Here is a 20033-nt window from a genome sequence, read left to right as displayed (position 1 = left end):
GCGGAATACGGAGGTTTTGTCTGTTTCTTGGAAGCCACAGTGTACAGGGAAGGAATTTAGCGATGCATGTACAAATGAAATGGTCTGTAATGTTATGATGTCATGGAGCTTAAGTATTTTGTGTTCAGTGAAGAGAGGAGAAGTGTGATCATAACGGTGACGGTAGAACATAATACGAAGCATTTTCTTCTGTGTGAGAAAAAGACTGTTAATTAAAGTTTTAAATGCTCCACCCCACACAGCACAACAATACAACAAATGTAGATATACCGTTGATATGTAAATCAATTTTATACATTCAATGGGCAGCTGATTCCTTATTCTATACAATAGACCTGTTATTTTACTAAGTTTGGTTGGATCACCTGAAGATCCGCCACCCCACAGGGATCACCTGAAGATCCGCCACCCCAGATTGTCTCACCTGAAGATCCGCCACCCCAGATTGTCTCACCTGAAGATCCGCCACCCCAGACTCTCTCACTTGGTTAGGTTAGGTTAGGTTAGGAAAGGTTAGGTTAGGTTAGCCTAACCTAACCTAACCTAACCTAACAACATGAACGCATTAAAAAACTGAGTGGACATAAAAAAATGCAGAAAAAAGTTTACTTCATTAAAAGTATGGGATCACCTGAAGATCCGCCACCCCAGATTGTCTCACCTGAAGATCTGCCACCCCGAGTGCGGCTGGGGTGGCGGATCTTCAGGTGATCCGTTTGGTTTTCAAAGTATCAATATGAGAGTTCCATTTGAGGGTATTATCAATAGTAATTCCAAGAAATTTCACTTCGCTGAGCTGGCTTATAGGAATATTGTCAATTTTGATAGTTAATAAGGGTGGCTGAGACATCAGTGGTCGATTCATCATACAACTGTTTTTTTTTTAATATTTAGTGTGAGCTTATTACTTTTTAACCAGTTTGCAACCTTGACCATCTCTTCATTTGCAATTTTCTCCAAATCCTTAATATTTTTTTTTTTTTTAGTTGTATTGATGTGTCGTCAGCGTAAAGTAAAAATTGTAGTACTTCACTACAGCGTGGTAAATCATTAATGTATACCAAAAATAGTAAGGTCCTAATATTGAGCCTTGAGGAACACCAGATTTAATTGCTTTACGAGAAGATGACTGATTATTATTTATAGTGAACTGTTGTCTGTGACTAAGGTAACTATTAAACCAATTATTAGCTGTGCCTCTATTTCCATAGTTTTTAAGTTTTTCTAGCAGTATTGGATGAGAAATGGTATCAAAAGCTTTGGTTAAATCACAAAATACTGTAATACTGTAAGACTTTTCGTCCATTGCATCATAAATATATTGACATAACTGTTGCAAGGCCAATTCTGTACTATATTGAGGTCTACATCCAAACTGTTGGTCTGTTAATATTGAATTTTGAGTGAGATAATCCATGAGTCTTGAGGCCATTACCTTTTCAAATATTTTGCTAAAAGTTGTTAAGATAGCTATGGGTCTATAATTTGTATGAAGTAGTTTATCACCTTTTTTAAACACTGGAACAATTTTGGTCATCTGGAGATGTTTAGGAAAAGTGCCTTCTTCAAAACACTTATTAATTATTATTATTAAGGAATACTCCTCATCCCCTGTATCCTTTTAGTCATTTTCATGTGTACTGATTCTAATAGACCTATATCTTTCCTGTAATGTGGGGACCAGAACTGCACAGCGTAGTCTAGATGAGGTTTGACCAGCGCCAAGTATAACTTTAATATTACTTCCGGCCTTCTACTTTTAACACTCCTAAAAATTAATCCTAGTACCCTATTTGCCTTGTTTCTGGCTTCTATGCATTGTTTCCCTAGACGGAGTTCAGAGCTAACTATAACTCCTAAATCTTTCTCGTACCCTGTACCTACCACAGTTTGGTTGTTTAATGTGTACCTATTGTGTGGGTTTCCTCTACCTACGCTAAGCACTTTGCATTTATTGATATTAAATTGCATTTGCCATCTATCCGTCCATTCATTCATTTTATCTAAGTCTGTCTGCAAGGCGATGGCATCCGAATCTGACTTAATTAATCTACCTATCTTTGTGTCATCCGCAAATTTACTAACATCACTACTAATTCCACTATCCAAGTCATTGATATATATTAGAAATAACAATGGCCCTAATACTGATCCCTGTGGCATCCCACTAATTACATGACCCCACTCGGATTTCGAACTGTTTATTACCACTCTCTGTCGCCTGTTACCAAGCCATGACCCTATCCAGCCTAACACCTTCCCATCTATCCTGTGTGCCCTAACCTTAAAGGAGCCTTTGATGAGGCACCTTGTCGAATGCTTTACTAAAGTCCAGATATAAGATATCATAACTATCGCCATTATCTACTGCCTCGTACACCTTACTGTAAAAACTTAACAAGTTTGTCAGGCAAGACTTCCCCTTCGTGAAGCCATGCTGTGACTGATTTATCAAGTTATGTTTGTCTAAATGTTCCTTAATGTTCCTCGCTATTATTGACTCTAACATTTTACCTACAACTGAAGTTAAGCTGACAGGTCTATAATTAGACGCTAAAGTTTAATCTCCTTTCTTAAAGATGGGTACTACATTAGCCTGCCTCCACATTACTGGTACCTCACCCGACTCCAGTGATTTCCTAAAGACAGAAACTAACGGCTCACTAATAATCTCTTTACATTCCTTAAGTACTCTGGGATATATTTCATCAGGTCCTGGTGACTTGAACTTTTTTAACCTATCTATCTCCTGCTCCACTATCTCCCTAGTTATGGAAATATCTGTCAACTTCTCATTCTCATCTGCTCTAAACACCTGTTCACTATCTGGCATATCCTGCATGTTTTCCTGGGTGAAGACAGTTAAAAAATAATCATTCAGAAGTTTACTTATCTCCTCCCCAGAACTAACCAGCTCCCCATCTGCTGCCTTTAATGAACCTACAGTATCCTTATTTTTCGTCCTGTATACCTGATAAAATCCCTTGGGGTCCGTCTTCGCCTGGCTGGCTACCTTTAATTCATAATTGTCCTTAGCTTTCCTCGTTAACTTCCTGACTGTTCTAACTAATTAATTATATTGTGTCCTTAAAACTTCTTCACCTGCCCCTTCTCTTTCCTCTTCTAAATCCCTCCCCTCCTGTCGTTTTCCCTCCTGTTTCTCCTTCTACATCTTCCCCAAGGTGGCTCACTGGTGAACACCTTGCCGCCCCAACTGTGTGCCGGGGTTCGAGTCCCAACACCCACCTGTAACCTTGTCGTGGCCGCCTGATCTTCGTTGATTTGTGGACTTTTATTTGTTTTCTCCACCTGCCCTCGCCCTTCTCTCTCTCTCTCTCTCTCTCTCTCTCTCTCTCTCTCTCTCTCTCTCTCTCTCTCTCTCTCTCTCTCTCTCTCCTTGTCTTTCACATCTTTTTCCTCATCATCTCTCTCTTCTCCAATTTTCCTTCAATCTCTCTTACCTCTATGCATCCTCCCACACACATTCCCACATGCTCAGCACACACACACACACACACACACACACACACACACACACACAGACACCACTCACTCTCTTACCCTCTTTTTTCATTCCTCCTTCCATCCTTCCGTATTCCATCTTTTTTTTTTATCCCTTCTCCTCTCTCCTGTCCACCTCTCCTTCAATACCTCTTGCCTCCACTCATCCATCCATCCATCCTAGCACTCAGTACCCTCCCACACACACTCACCACCCGCTCACTCTCTCCCTCTCACTACCTCTTCCCAGCTGGACCTCATAAAGTAAATGGACACAGGGGACATGTCCAACTATCAGTCCAACGGAGAGTTTGACCTGGTGGAGTTCACGGCAGCTAAGAACGTCACTTACTGCTCGTGCTGCCCAGAGCCTTACCCGGACATAACCTTCACCATCAAGCTCAGGCGGCGACCAATGTTCTACGTGTTCAGTCTCATCCTGCCCTGCGTGCTTATCAATGGCAAGGGTGAGTGTGTTGTGTGTTGCTTGTTTTGTATTGTAGAGACCTTAGGGTGAATGTTTTGCTCCGTGTGGTGGAGAGCTTAGGGTAAAAGAAGGTATGTTTATAGAAGCGGTGATCTATAGTGTACGTGTTCAGTCTCATCCTACTCTGCGTGCTTATCAGCGGTATAGGTTAGTGTGTTGTGTATTCAGTGTGTTTGCTCAATGTGGTGAAGAGATGAAGGTAAAAGGAAACAAACTTTATGGTGGCGACCCATGTCCTTCGTGTTTAATCTCACCTTGCCCTGTGTTTTCATCAGTGGCATAGGTGAGTGTCATTTGTTTATTGTGGTAAAGGGCTTGGGGTAAAAAAAAAAATGCACGTTTTATTGAAGACTAGACGGGGACAAAAGACAGGTAGAGGTGCTGGAGGGACAGGTGGACGTGAAGAGAGCCTTGTTATGTATCCCTCCTGTTCTTCCACAAGTACTTCACTGCCATTAGTAAATAGATGGACACACTCTCGATGCAGACCGATAAACCTTCTGGTATCTGTTCTTCTCGTGTGTTCTCATGTGAAGAGACCAAAGTTGATGAGATTTTATTTGTGGTTAAAGGAGCTGGACATCCTTTTGCGTTTATTAGATAACAGTAGACAATCAGTGTCCTGGCAGAGTGGCTTTTGCCCGCTCCTAGGATACCCGGCCTTGCTGTGGCATATGAAGCAGACTGAAGTTGAAGATACTTGTAGTTAAAGGAGCTGGAAACCTTATATAAGAGGCAAAATAATACCCTAGCAGAGTCGCTGTTGGGAGCTCTTTGGTTCACCCCGTCTTGATACGAAATAAGATAAGTAGAGGTCCTTACATGAAGCAGACTCAAGTTGATAGTTGTAGTTAAAGCAACTTGATATCCCTTGCGCTTAATGGATGATACATGAACAATTAGCATCCTGACAGGGTCGCCACTGCCCACTCCAAGGTTCGCCCACCCTTAATATGGCTACTGTCAGCTAACACTGGGAATATAAAGGCGGTGCAGAAAGGGACTGGCCATCCTATGTTCTCAACAGGCGGCCCAAGCTCACTGAAGATAGATTTAAGGAGAGAAAAAAAGAAAAAAAAAAGACTTTAAAACAGGTTGATAAATGACTGGTTAAATGACTCATTAATGAGGCTGGTGGTGGTGGTGAGGCAATGGGGAGTTTTAAAAGAGACAGAGTTATGGCCAGGAATGACAGGTGTACACAAGTGTCTTTCATACAGGGAATGCCTCGTGTAGGTCAACTGGCTCTTTGCTGGTTGTCTTGTGCTCTTATGTTCTGATGTTCCAAACATTTCAAACTTTTCAAACATTTATTACTGGCCAAACAAATGTGTTACAGTCATGTCAGGTGTTGGATTAAGGCCAGCCTTTAGAGGACCAAAATATTTTATAAAAAAAATAAAGAAGAAATGAATTCCTTGTAAATATGTTAACTAGAAGAAAAATGATACAATAAGATGAAACAATATTAATAAGGTAACAGTCATACTTATTACAAAATACTAGAATAACTAACAGAAAAGTAGTTGAAATTGTAAAAAGAAGACAATATGTGCAGTATGTCAGAGTGTTGCTATTGTGACACACTGCACATGTTCTTAAAGGCTTTGCTCTCTCATCAGGAATACTTTGAAGAGTCGCACACAGAGACCATTATTCGTGACCTCATGGATGTTAGCATATTGGCGATGCTCAATTCTCGTTAACCTGTCACACACACAAAAGTAAAAAAAAAAAATAAAAAAAAAAAATAAATAATAAATAAATAAAAAAAAATAAAAATAAATAAATAAATAAAAAACTGAAAACTGTCATAACTTCAATAGTCGCTGTTAATATTAGTCGATGTAAAACACTAAAACATCTAAAAATACAAACCAGTATCATCCTGTGTGTTTATTGATATTATTATTATTACTTTTTTTTTATTTTTCATATTTCCATGGGTTCCTTTACTACGAGGTACATAATATTCTCCTCTAACTCCTTTTCTTTCATGTGCAATATCAGAGGAGAAGGATGGTGGTGGGGGGGAAGCCTTGCCATTATTCTATCCTATTCTTTCGCATGCATATTTGTAGTAGTATTGCGTAGTTTCAGCAGCTATCCTTCCTATAGACCATTATATTCTTGTATTTGTTCTTCATACTTCTATCTCTATTTTCTTCCATTGTTTCTTTACTCTCCTGCGTCTCTTACTTTGGATGACAGTGTTTACTTTATCGTACGAGTCATCACTTTTTTTGTGTGTGTGTTCTTTTATGTTACTCCTCCTTCTCTTTCCTGCCCTTCCTCCTCTCCTCCCTCCCTCCCTCCCTCCCCGTCGTTAATGGAAGTGGTTAGCGAACAAGCCCTTCAGTTCCCACTTTTATTGCTCTTTTCCTCATCTGTACTTCATCTTGACGTGTTACCGGTGAGTGTCAGGAGAGTGAGCGACGCGCAGGTACATACACATGCTCAGGTGTCACTCTCAGGTGTGTTTCCATTTGTACCTACCTGTCTTCTTTTTATTAGGTGTGCTTTCATTAAGGTAACAGGCCAGGCGACGAGAGGCGAGGCGAGGTCAATGAATTGCTCTTGTGTTTTTTATCTATTTATTTATTTATTTATTTTATTTTATTTTATTTTATTTTATTTGTGTGTGTGTGTGTGTGTGTGTGTGTGTGTGTGTGTGTGTGTGTGTGTGTGTGTGTTTCGAGTTTAGGGTTTTATTTTATTTTATTTTCGTCATTTTGTCTTTCGTGCGATTTTTTCTTCTTTTATTCTCTCTCGTTCGCTTGCTTTAGATTTTTGGGTTTTCTGTTTATTTTTGTTTTATATTTTTTTGGTTTTTCTTTTCTTTTTTTTCTTTTTGTTTTATTTTTTTGTGTGTTTGTTTTCTTTCAGTGTTTTTTTTTCTTTTGTTTGATTTAAATTTTGTTTTTACGTTGTTTTCGTCTTGTTTTTTTTTTTTTTTAATTCGTGTAATTTAGATTTCGTGTTTTACTTCGTGTGTGTGTGTGTGTGTGTGTGTGTGTGTGTGTGTGTGTGTGTGTGTGTGTGTGTGTGTGTGTGTGTGTTTGCCTTCTTTCGTTTGAGTTTCCTTTTGTGGTTTATTTTGTTTCGTTGTTGTATTTTTTTGTGGTTACATTTCAGTGTTTTGCTTTGTGTGTGTTATCATTTTTCTTTTCTCTTTCCATTTCCAGTCTGCTATTGTTTACATTTATTGTTTGCCATTTTCCCTTCTCCTTATTTGTTCCTCACTGTTCCTCACAATTTGTATTGCAGGGAAGAAAGGAAGTAAGGAGTTAATAGTCTCTCGTCTAGTTGTGTTCCAGTCTGCTTATTTATGTCCCTACTTCTTTTGTGGGTTGCTTCCGTCAGGGGTCACCACAGAGAGAAGCAACCTCCAGCGCCTGGTCTTCTGCCCTTCCTCAGTCACACTCACTACGAGCATGTCTTCTTTCATTACATCAGTAAACATTCTCGTATGTCTTTCTCTTTTCACTCACACCAGTTGAGTTTCTCCCGCCTGGTACATTCATCTCCAGCATCCTCCTTCCCACATATTCCTCGTCTCTCCTCCTGACACGTCCAGACCACTTCAGTCTCACCTGTCTAGCTTTGTTCCCAAGCCAATGTATCCTTACTGCTGGCTGTTACTCGTTCACGTTTTTATTATGTAGCTAAACAAAAATAATGACCATCTTTCTGTATAATATTTCCGCTGTTTTCTACAAGTATTTGTCTTTCAATATTCCGTTACTGCTCTCCTGTTTTTCCTTCCTTGACCCCTAGTGTCCTCCATCCTCTAGCTCTTAGAATCTGTAGTGGTAGTGGTAAAATAGACACACAGACAGCCTCGTTAGGCCCAGTAGGGCTGTTGCTGTCTGCTCTTTCCTTTGTATTCCTTTGTATATTCACCTCTGGGGTTTCCCATCATCCTACGCTACCCTCCTTCTCCTCCTCCTCCTCCTCCTCCTCCTCCTCCTCCTCCTCCTCCTCCTCCTCTTTCTCCTCCTTGTACTCAGTGACCTCGTTTCTCATCGTTTCCTGATCTCTTCTACGTACAAGTCCCCCTTTTGCTCCTCCTCCTCCTCCTGCCTGGCTTCCATGACGGGTACATGAGATCGTGTGGTTCCTGCGGTGGCCACAAATTGCCTCTTTAAGGACAAAGTGTTCCTCGCTGGCTGTCTTTCCCTTGTACTCTTCCTCTACGTTCCTTGCGTATTTCCTTGTATTGTTTTTTTTTTTTTTCCGTGTGGTTGATATATCTATTTGTAGTTTGTGTTATTTTTTTCTTAATTGTCTTTTGTGTTCTATTTTCCTTTTATTGTGTTGATTTTTTTGTTATTCTTTTGTATTACTGATTGCTTTTTATTTATTTTTTGTCCTATTTTACGTTTCTTTCATTTCTTTATTTTTTTTGTGTACTTCTGCGTATCTCTATCAAAAAACCAAACTTTATCAAGCTTAAATCCATTATTTCTTGCCCTGTTCTGATTACTTCCCTGGGGCAGTATGTTTGTGACACTCGTTATCTGCAACACAAATAGTAAAACATTCTACTGTACTCGGTTTAATTTTCGCTAAGTAGAATTGCCCACCAGCGTTACTTTGTTATTAGAAGTCAAAGATTTCGAGGCGTAAGATTGGTGGGGTGGTGCAGTGGTTAGCGCGCCCGACACACAATACTAGGGTCCGGGGTTCGAATTTCCGGCTTGGTGAAGACAATTTGGACGTAAGCCAAGGAGTTGTGACCTTGCACCCCGCCAGTATTGCCGAGACGCCCTGAGCCAGAGGGGCGTGGTGGATGGATTACCATCTCCCCTTCCTCTAACAGCGGGGGAAGAACTTGTCTGGCGTGGAAACATAGAATTACTTGATTCATTTTCTTGGTTAGTTTTTTTTTAAGAATGATCTTATTTCTTAGGTAGTTTGTTAGGATAAGCTGGAGTTCTTAATTAGCTTGTTAAAATTAGTTTATCTCGTTGGAATTCATTGATTTGTTAGTCAGCTTGTTAGAATTTGTTTATTTCTTAGTTACCTCGTTGGAATTAATTGATTTCCTAGCTTGTTAGAGTTAGTTAATTTCTCAATTAGCTTGTAAGAGTTTGTTGATTTCTTAGTTAGGTAGTTAGGAATAGTTCTCAAACAGACGAGGAAATGTCTCCTGCTGATGTATTCCTTCATGATTTGGTCCAGCCTCGTCACTCCTTGAGAAAATTATAGCATCTTCTAGCCCCATCCTGATTATTGACCATATAGAATCTTGTCTACATCACCGTGTTGTCTCCCCTATGCCACTTGCACACCTCCATCAGAACCACAGGAACATAACGCGACAAAATATGGGTTGGTGCATGAAGTGATGAGGCCTACAAGTGGCAGTCCCTGTAGAAAACCTACATCTCCTGATTACTAACCCTGAATATTTTGTTTGTCACCTTGTTATATCCCTTATGCCACTTGAATACCTCCATCATCACCACTTTTAACCTATATACACCTTTCCTCTAGTTGCCATCTCCCTTATGCCACTTAAACATCTCCATCAGCTTCACTCTTGACCTACATGTACCTTCCCTCTGTTCTCTGCAGCCCTTTTGGTGTTCCACGTGCCGAGCGATCCGGGGAGAAGGTGACTCAGGGCATCTCGGCGCTGCTCTCCATGACTGTCTTCCTCATGACCATCAGAGTCCCTGCCGCCAGCTGAGAAGACACCGCTCGTCAGTGAGTACTACGCCTCGCCTCTCACTGCCCTCCCTGTACTGTGCCTTACAATATACTGCCTTTCTTGTTCTGTGCCTTATAATACACAGCTCCTCTTAGTAATGCGCCTCACGATACACTGCCCTCCCTGTACTGTGCCTTACAATATTGACTTTCTTGTACTGCGCTTTACCATTTATTGTTATCCCATCTTGGTCTCGTGGGACTCAACTTAATATTGGTATAAGTTAACCTGATATGATCTGACTTTTACTGTTACTTCTGCTGTTACTGGTTGTGGTGGTGGTGGTGGTGATCGTGGTGCGACTACTACTGCTACTACTACTACTACTACTACTACTACTACTACTACTCACCATCATTACCACCACCACAACTGCAACAATCAGCCCAGTAAAAACACCACAATCCCACCATTAACAACAACAACAACAACAACAACAACAACACCAGCAACAACACTAATCTAACCTAACCCAGTCATTCCTATCAAACAAAGTAGGTATTGACAAGACCAGGCTCATCCATCAGGGTTCAGCGAGGACTCTGTAAAATCCCCCCTCGTCTGTCTCTACTTTCCTCACTACGGGAATAAGCACAGAGAAAAGGCGTTGCTACCACCTCGCCCCTTCCCCTTTAGTGGCCTTTCACAACATGCTGCGAATGTACAGACACGTACTGTGCTGGCGAGCTGGACAGTAATAATAATGCACTTGTGTGAGGTTAATTTTTAGATTGATTGATAGATAGGTAGATAGATAGGTAGATAGATAGAGATAGGCAGAAATAGAGATAGATAAAAAGATAGATAGATAGATAGATAGATAGATAGATAGATAGATAGATAGATAGAGAGAGAGAGAGAGAGAGAGAGAGAGAGAGAGAGAGAGAGAGAGAGAGAGAGAGAGAGAGAGAGAGAGAGAGAGAGAGAGAGACTATCACTTTCCCAGTACTAACAAACATAACCAGAGAGAGAGAGAGAGAGAGAGAGAGAGAGAGAGAGAGAGAGAGAGAAGCTATGAAAGTCCATTTTTTATCACACCACCACAAGTCTTGCTGCCTGAAGCTGACCAATTTTGCCTCAAACTTACGTTGTAATTTGCAGTATTCTTCTTTATTACTGAGTGTCCTGTTAGCCTCCTTTATCATGTGTGTGTGTGTGTGTGTGTGTGTGTGTGTGTGTGTGTGTGTGTGTGTGTGTGTGTGTGTGTGTGTGTGTGTGTGTGTTCGTTTTGTTTTTTTCTGCCTGTTTTTTTTGTCTGTTTTTTTTTTTTTTGTCTGTTTTTCCGTTTTTTTTGTTATCCTTATGTATGTTTGTGTCAATACGTGTTTGCTTGTCTGCCTGCCACTGTGTTTGTCTGACTGCCTGCCTGCGTGTCTGTCTCTCGGTCTGTTTTTTTTTTTTTCATGTTTCTAGAATATTGCGTTGTTGTTGTTGTTGTTGTTTTTGTTGTTGTTGTTTGTCTTGTAAGTAACGATGCCACCATAAATTCTATTAAGTTAGTCCTTAATTGTCTTATTTATTTATTATTTTCTTATTCATTCATTTATTCATTCATTCATTCATTCATTCATTCATTCATTCACGTCGGCTGCTACGTTTTGTTTTTTAATGAGTCACTTGTCTCACCCACTCAGCCAATCATATTAATCAATTACTCAAACTTATTCACGGTCATGCACTGTACATATCTATTTAGCAAGTGAATGCAGTACCTTGACCTATCATTCATTTGTTATAGTTGTTATTTAATGCCACGTGTCGCTGCTGTTACTGCTCGTGTTGTTGACAGCAATGGCGAGGGTAAAGCACCAAGTTAATCCCTGCAATATTTTTTTTTCTCTTCACTGCGCGTTCATCACTTACTACAACAGTTTTATCTATTCTGTTCAAATCCTTCCTCACGTGTTGCTCTGAATCCCGTGACGTGCTGTTCATTTGTTGCTTGTATGCTGACTTGCCCTGTGTGTTCATTAGCACGGATCATTTCTGTGTGTGTGTGTGTGTGTGTGTGTGTGTGCTTTGTTATTTAATAATAATAATAATAATAATAATAATAATAATAATAATAATAATAATAATAATAATAATAATAAACGGTTTATTATTTAGGCAGTTAACAAACTGAAAATGTACAGAGGGAAGTGCAGTTGTGTTGTGTTGTGTTGTAATGGACATGTGTTATAAGGGGGCGTGTGTTGGGTTGTGGTGTGTAGTCAGAGGGCGTGTGTTGTTTTGTGTTGTTGTGTTGTGTTTGGGCAGTGTGTTGTGTTGAGTTGTGTTGTGTGAGGGAAGTGTACTGTACTGTGTTGTATTGTGTCGTAAGAAGGCAGTATGTTGTTTTGTGTTGTGTTGTAAGAGGCTTGTATTGTGATATGTGTTGTGTTTGTTTGTGTTGTGCAGCGTTGTGTTGTACTGTATCCTGTTATGCTGCAAGAGATCAGTTTATTGTAAAGGGGCACAAAAGAATTACGGTTATTATTTTTTTCTTTTATTTTAGCTAAAGCAAGAACTATATCGGTCATTGAACTGCCGATGTGTTGAACCAAATTATTTGTTTTCTTTGTCATGATACTTGACGATGCTAATTATAAGCAAAGATTTCTCAAGCTAATATTTGTCCTTTATAGGGGATTTACCTAGCAGGATGAAAGCTTCCGACCAGGAGGAGGAACGGCGGGTGGAGGAATGGAGGGGGAGAGGGTGGGGGTCCAGGGGAGGGTGTGTGTGTGTGTGTGTGTGTGTGTGTGTGTGTGTGTGTGTGTGTGTGTGTGTGTGCCTCATGAATTGCAGGCATGAAAAAGAATGATGCACGTTATGATGACGATTATTATTCTTGTATTTGTCATTTCAGTGATTATTAGGATACTAATAAGAGTAACAACAATACTCAACTTAGCAGACTTTCTCTCTCTCTCTCTCTCTCTCTCTCTCTCTCTCTCTCTCTCTCGCTCTCAGGAACGTTATTTCTATATCAAGTAAGGAAAAACAAAGGCTTGTGTCTCTTCGCCTCATAAAAGGATGATTTAAATCTCTCTCTCTCTCTCTCTCTCTCTCTCTCTCTCTCTCTCTCTCTCTCTCTCTCTCTCTCTCTCTCTCTCTCTCTCTCCATCAAGCTTTAACCCTATCTTGATTAATGGCTCCGAAAATTGAAGTCACCCGATTCTCACGTGGATTTCATTTCCATGCAGATATCCATGCAGATAGAGACGTGGCAGTGAGGCTGGTTGATACCTATCAGCGCCAGCATTTTTAATTGTCTCCGATTTCCTGGGGCAAAGGGGTGTCTTAGCTAAATTTGAAATCGATGTGCAGGAAAAGTACAGCATGAATTGCTGCACAAGTGTATCTAAAATTAAAAACATAACCCTTAATATTAATATTCATACTTACTGGTGTATGATAAGGCTTTGTTAATTGAATTATAAGATAAAACTAAAAAATAGGTAATGATTTTTTTTTTAAGTAAGTATGAACAGTAAAAATAAAAGGATGTTGATTTCGGCTTGTGCATTTTATCTGGGAATGTTGAAAAATATCAGATATCACTGACACGTCCTGTATATGAAAGTAATCAGTGAAATAAAAAAAAAGAACAGCACCACTGGCGGACGTACGACGTACTTATCTTGATCATGATTCTTCAGTTAAAGAAAGCGCCGCGCGCCATTAGGAAGGAGTGTAAAGTGTAAACAATAGCCTCTCAGTTTTGCCGATACAAAGGCCTTTACTTTGCTTTACTATATCCAGAATAGGGTATAGCTCGTTCTTTCAGTAATTTTCTTAATTCCGCTGTAGTCCATGATTGTGGCGGTGATGTATCCATTGTGCAGGGTAGTCGAGTAAGCGTGGTCCTGTGTTTTGGTTTGCTCGCTGCCCAAGTACCCGAGGATAGTGATCGTACCGCAAAAATAAAGTCTCTGATACAAAATTATATTTTCTTTACATTAAATGGATTTGCCTGTTGTTTAGTACATGAAAATGCAAGTATATATTAGTATACTTCCATTGAGGTCAGTAGAAAATTACAGATTGCCTGCCTTGATACACTTGTAGGCTCTTTTAAGAATATCATCTGAAATTATGAATAGAGGCTCAAACAATGTCATGTGCTGTCAGTTATCACGAAATTAATTGACTTAAAATTCAGACGCATTACTGTGCAACGATACACCTTTGTAAGCTTGTAAAACCTTGCCCCAAAAAGTATTTATTTTCCGGCGAGAATTAAAAATTCTGGCGCTATCTGGTATCAAAACGCTCACTGCGACGTCTCTAAACATTCCTGCCTCACCTGCATTCATTACAAGGTCATGGGCAGGCGAGGAGCAAAACACTCATTGAGAATTAAGAGCAAAGAGAAAAGCTTGTTACCAGAAAATTCACACTGTAGATTTACTTTCTAGGAAGCGAGAGGTCGGAATAATTAGTCGAAGCTCAGCATGTCCGTGACTTGGTGGTTGTTGTTTGAGTGAAGTGAGTGAGTGGGAAGGGAGAGGGAATGGATGAATGATGCTTTTGTGCTGAGCGTTACGACGTGCTGGAAGTAAAAGGGTTACCATGAATAGAAGATACTAAAGAATAAGAACAGCAAAAATATATACACGACGAGAGAGAGAGAGAGAGAGAGAGAGAGAGAGAGAGAGAGAGAGAGAGAGAGAGAGAGAGAGAGAAAAAAAAGAACAAAAAAAAAATTCTCGAAAGTTTTCTTCCTTCTATTGTCTACTACTACTACTACTACTACTACTACTACTACTACTACTACTACTACTACTACTACTACTCCTTTGCACGGTGAAGATACCACGGCTATTTAACATTTTTGTCAGTGAGTAGGCTAGACTCTAAATATCGTGAACTAGACATGTTTTGATAAAGAGGCAAGAAACAACCTTTGCGCACTTTTTTTTTTTTTCAGGTTATCTTAAAAAAAATATATGTTCATTTAACAATAAACAATATATTGTCATTCAACCTTAGAGTATAACCGCAACTGCTGCCACAATATTAATTAGGCTTTAACTCACTGCTAAATCCTAATTTTCTAAATTGTTTAATATTACATGCTGAGAATTAAACTTAATAGAAACAAATATCCTTTCATCAATGGTCTGTTATATTAGTTTTAAACTACTAAATATTACATACAAAAACTCACTACAACAACAACAACAACAACTACTACTACTACTACTACTACTACTACTACTACTACTACTACTACTACTACTACTACTACTACTACTACTACTACTACTAATAATAATAATAATGATATTACTACTACTACTACTACTACTACTACTACTACTACTGATGATGGTGATGGTAAGTACGCTGCTTGACCTCAATACGAGCGGAGTGCAAGATGGTTTTGAGTCCCGCTATTAAGCTACTAATGAAATACAATACACGCGCGTTATGCTCCCCTCTTCATACTTGACGCCTATTACCGAAACGAGATTATTTGTATTTGAGCTGCAACCTTAGCGCGAAGTGAGCAATATGTGAAGGAAGCTTAGGTGGATATATATATATATATATATATATATATATATATATATATATATATATATATATATATATATATATATATATATATATATATATATATATATATATATATATATATATATCAACAAGCTTCCTGCCTCGATGAAGCCACAAAGGTATTGTTACCTTGATGCAGCCACTACGGGATTGTTGCCTCAAAGCAAGCATAACGAGCCTGTTTCAATGGTGCAGCCACAAAGAGATTGTTCCCTCTTTTCAGCCAAATTATATTTTTGCTTCGATGCAGCCACAACGAGATTTTTTATTCGATGCAATTACATCGAGACTGGTGCTACGATACAGCCGCAGCAAGGTTGTTCGCCAATGGAGCCACAACGAAGGATTTGGCTCGATACAGGCCCCGATGAAGACAAAACGACATCGTTTCCTTGATGCAGCCACAACACGGATGTAGCTACAAAGAGATTGTTACATTGATGCCTCTTGTTGCCTCAATGCAGCTACAAAGAGACTGTTGCCTCATAGCAGACACAAGGATTCAGCTACAAAAAATCTTTTGGCTCTATGCAGCCACAACGAGCATGCTGTCTTGATGAATCCTTAAAGATGTTGGTTCGATGCAGTCAAAGCAGGACTGTTGCCTCGATGTAGCCACAACAAGGTTGTTGCCCCGAAGCAGCTACAACGAGTTTGTTGCCACAATACAGCCACATCGAAGAGGCTAAAGGGATGCAATGCAGCCACAGCGAGAAGGTTGTTTCGATACAGCCACGACGAGATTAATGCATCGATGCAGCCATAACAAGATTGGTGCATTGATGCAGACACAGTGAGATTGTTGCATAGATTCAGCTACAAAGAGATGATTGGCTCGATGCATCAACAATGATATTGTTGCCTCAGTGCAGCCACAACAAGCACAACAAGAAGTGGTTCTTTCGATGGATGCACAAAGAAATTGTTTCTTCAATGCAGCCACAACGAACGGGTTGCCTCGATGCATCCACAAGGAGGGGGTTAGCTCGATGCAGGCACAACCTCAAAAACGGTTACAGCGATATTGTTGCTCGATGCAGCCAAAAAGAGGGTGGTTGCTTCCATGCAGTCACAACGAAAGGGTTGGCTCGAAGCAGCCACAACAACATTGTTGTTGTTTCGATACACAACAACAGCTACAACGAACTTTTTTCCTCTATGCAGCCACAACGAGGGGGTTCACTTGATGCAAGCACAACAAGCTTGCTGCCCCACTGCAGCCACAACGAGTTTGTTGCGTCGATGCACCTACAACGAAGGGAATGACGCGACAACCTCAAGGATATGTTTGCCTCAATACAACCACAACGAAAAGGTTGGCTCGATGCAGCCACGACGAGATTAATGCCTCGATGCAGCCACAATGAGATTGGTGCCTCGATTAAGACACAACGAGATTGTTGCCTCGATTAAGTCTAAACGAGAGGGTTGGCTCGATGCAACGACAAAGATATTGTTGCTTCGATCCAGATACAACAAGCAACGGTAAAATACATGAATACTACTCAATATGGAGAAACAGAACGACATTACCGAAAACATCTATTATGAGTAATTATCATCATGTTAGGAATAAAAATGACAAAATGCATGGATAGCACCTAATAAGGATATAAAAAATGCAAAAAACGTGTAATATGGGTGTTTTTGGGTATATCAGGTAATAAAACACTGCAAGCAAAGAAAAAAAAAACTACAGTACCAAAACGTTGTACTGGAAAACACATCTGGAGCAGAACATTAACAAACATGTGTGTTTTGACTATAGCAAAACGCGAAAATGAAAGCAAAGCACCATATATTGGGTAACAAGACATTACCAGAAACGTGTCATTTGGAGTTTCGTGAGTGAATTAGGTATTAAAGAGAACAATATTATCAAAAAAAGTGTTTTCAGTGTTTTTGAGCTTGTTAGGTATAACGACGTCAAAATGCCTCGATCCAGCCGCAAAGACAGCCTCAATGCAACCACAACGAGATTATTGCCTCGATGCAGCAACAACGACGTGAATGCCTCGATGCACCCATAAAGAGATTATTGCCTCTGTGCAGCCACAAAGAGATTGTTACCTCGATTTGGCTACAACGAAGGGGTTAACTCGACGCAGCCACAAGGAGATAGTTGCCTCAATGCAACAACAATGAGGGGGTTGGGTCGATGAAGCCACAACGAGATTGTTGGCTAAAAGCAGACAAAACGAGCTTGCAACCTCGATGCAGCGACAAAGAGGAGTTGGCTCGATGCAACCACAACGAGATTGTTGCATCGATGCAGACACAACGAGCTTGGTGCCTCGCTGCAGCAACAACGAAATTGATGCCTCGATGCAGCAACAACGGAGTTGCCTAGATGCAGCCACAGCGAGATTGGAACATCGATGTATACACAACATAATTGTTGCCTCAGTGGAACAAAAACGAGGTTGTTGCCTAGATGCAGCCACAAGGAGATTGGTACCTCAATGTAAACACAACAAGATTGTTGCCTCGATGCAGCCACAACTAAGTTGTTGCCTCGATGTAACCACAAAGAGACTGTTATCTCGATGCAGCTACAACGAATGGGTTGTCTCGACGCAGCCACAAGATTTTTCCCACGATGCAACCACGACGAGAGGGTTGGCTCAATGCAGCCACAAAGAGATTGTTGCCTCGATGCAGCCACAACGAGCTTCCTGCCTCGATGCAGGAACAACCAGTTCGTTGTCTCGATGCAGGCACAAAGAAGGGGTTGGTACGGTACAGCCACAATGAGATTTTTGCCTCGATGCAGCCACAACGAAGTTGTTGCCTCGATGCACCGTGAACAAAAATGTTACTTCGATGCAACCACAAAAATGGGTGTTGTTTTGATGTAGCCAAAACGAGTTTGCTGCCTCGATGCAGCCACAGAAAGATTGTTGCCTCGATATAGCCACAACGAAGAGGTTAATTTGATGAAGCCACAAGAAGATTGTTTCGATTCTTCGATGCAGCCACAACGATCTTGCTGCCTTGATGCAGCCAGAACGAGATTGTTGCCTCAATACAGCAACAACGAAAGGGTTGGTTCGATGCAGCCAAAACGAGATTGTTTCATCGATGCAACCACAAGGAGGAGGTTGGCTCGATGCAACAACGAGATTGTTGCCTCAATGCAGCCACAACGAGGATGTTGCCTCGATGCAGCCACAATGAGCTTGCTGCCTCGGTGGAGCCACAGCGAGATTGTTGCCTTGATGCAGCCACAACGAAATGCTTCGTTTGATGCAGCCACAAGGAGATAGTTGCCTCGATGCAGGCAAATTAATTTGCTGCTACGATGCAACCACAACAACAAGAGGGTTGGTCTGATGTAGCCACAACGAGATTGTTGGTTCGATGCAGCCAAACAAATTTGTTGCCTCCATGAAGCTACAACAAACGGGTTGGTCTGATGCAACCACATAGAGAGTGTTGCCTTGATGGAGCCACAACAATAGGGTTGGTTCGATGCTGACATAAAAGGATTATTGCCACGATGCAGCCATAACAAGTGGGGTGGCTCAATACGGCTAAAACGAATTTGTTGCCACGAGGAAGGGGTTGAAAACGAGATTGTTGCCTCGATAGAGCCACAAAAAAAAAGGTTATTTCCATGCAGCCACGATGAGATTAATTCCTCGATGCAGAGGGAACAGGATTGCTTCCTCGATGCAAACACAACGAGATTGTTGCATTGATGCATCCACAACGAGGTTGTTGCCTCGATGCAGTCAGAACGAGGTTGTTGCCTCGATGCAGCCACAACGATAATGTTTCATCGATGCAGCCACAAAGAGGGCGTTAGATGCAGCCATAACGAGATTGAAGCCTCGATACAGCCATAACAAGTTTGCTGCCTCGATGCAGCAACATCGATATTGTTGCCTCGATGCAACCATAACGAAAGGTTTGCCTCGATGCAGTCACATCGTGTTTGTTGGTTCAATGCAGCCACAACGAGATTGCCTCCTCGATGCAGAAACAATGCAGCCACAATGAGATTGTTGCCTCGATGCAGCCACAACTAAGATGTTGCCTCGATGTAACCAGAAAGAGATTGTTACCTCGATGTAGTCACAACGAGCTTGCTGCCTCGATGCAGCCACAAAGAGGGGGTTGGATCGATGCAGCCAACAAGGTTGTTGCCTCGATAGAGCCAAAACGAGATTTTTGCCTCAGTGTTGCCACAACGAGACTATTGGCTCGATGAAGCCACAATGAGATTGTTTCTTTCGATTCAGCCACAATGAGAATTTTGCATCGATGCAGGCAGAACAAGATTGTTGTCTAGATGCCATCACAACGAGATTGTGGTCTTGATGCAGCCATAACAAGGGGGTTAGCTCGATATTGTTGTCTTGATGCAGTTACAACGAGATTATTGCCTCGATGTTGCCCCAAAGAGATTGTTGCCTCGATGCAGCCACAACGAGTTTGTTGCCTCGATGCAGCCACAACGAGCTTGCTGCCTCGATGCAGCCACAACAAGATTGTTGCTTTGATGTAGCCACAGCGAGGGGGGTTGGTTTGGTGGAGCCACAGCTAGATTGTTGCCTCCATGGAGTGCTTGCTGCCTCGATGCAACTAGAATGAGGCTGTTAACTTAATGCAGCAACAACGAATGTGTTGGGTTAATGCAGCCAGAGCGACGGTTGACTCGATGCAGCCACATCGAACTTTATGCCTCGATGCAACCACAACGAGATTGTGTCTTCGATGCAGCCACAACGAATCTGTTGTTTCGATGATTGTTTGTTGCCTCGATGCAGCGAAAACGAT

The 20033-nt window shown here is 41.0% G+C and overlaps 1 protein-coding gene across 1 annotated transcript; it reads left to right on the top strand.

Moving 5' to 3' along the window:
• Positions 1-3472: 3472 nt before the first annotated feature.
• On the top strand, positions 3473-9913 carry LOC135106740 (CHRNA7-FAM7A fusion protein-like). The gene is made up of 2 exons (XM_064016009.1): positions 3473-3968; positions 9569-9913. The coding sequence occupies exons 1-2, from the start codon at positions 3770-3772 to the stop codon at positions 9610-9612; spliced, it is 243 nt and encodes an 80-aa protein (XP_063872079.1). The 5' UTR covers positions 3473-3769; the 3' UTR covers positions 9613-9913.
• The last annotated feature ends 10120 nt before the right edge of the window (positions 9914-20033 follow it).

This window comes from Scylla paramamosain, chromosome 2 (assembly GCF_035594125.1).
Source record: "Scylla paramamosain isolate STU-SP2022 chromosome 2, ASM3559412v1, whole genome shotgun sequence".
NCBI lineage: Eukaryota > Metazoa > Arthropoda > Malacostraca > Decapoda > Portunidae > Scylla > Scylla paramamosain.
Note: the sequence above shows the minus strand (reverse complement) of the source record. Positions and strands in the feature narration are given on the sequence as shown.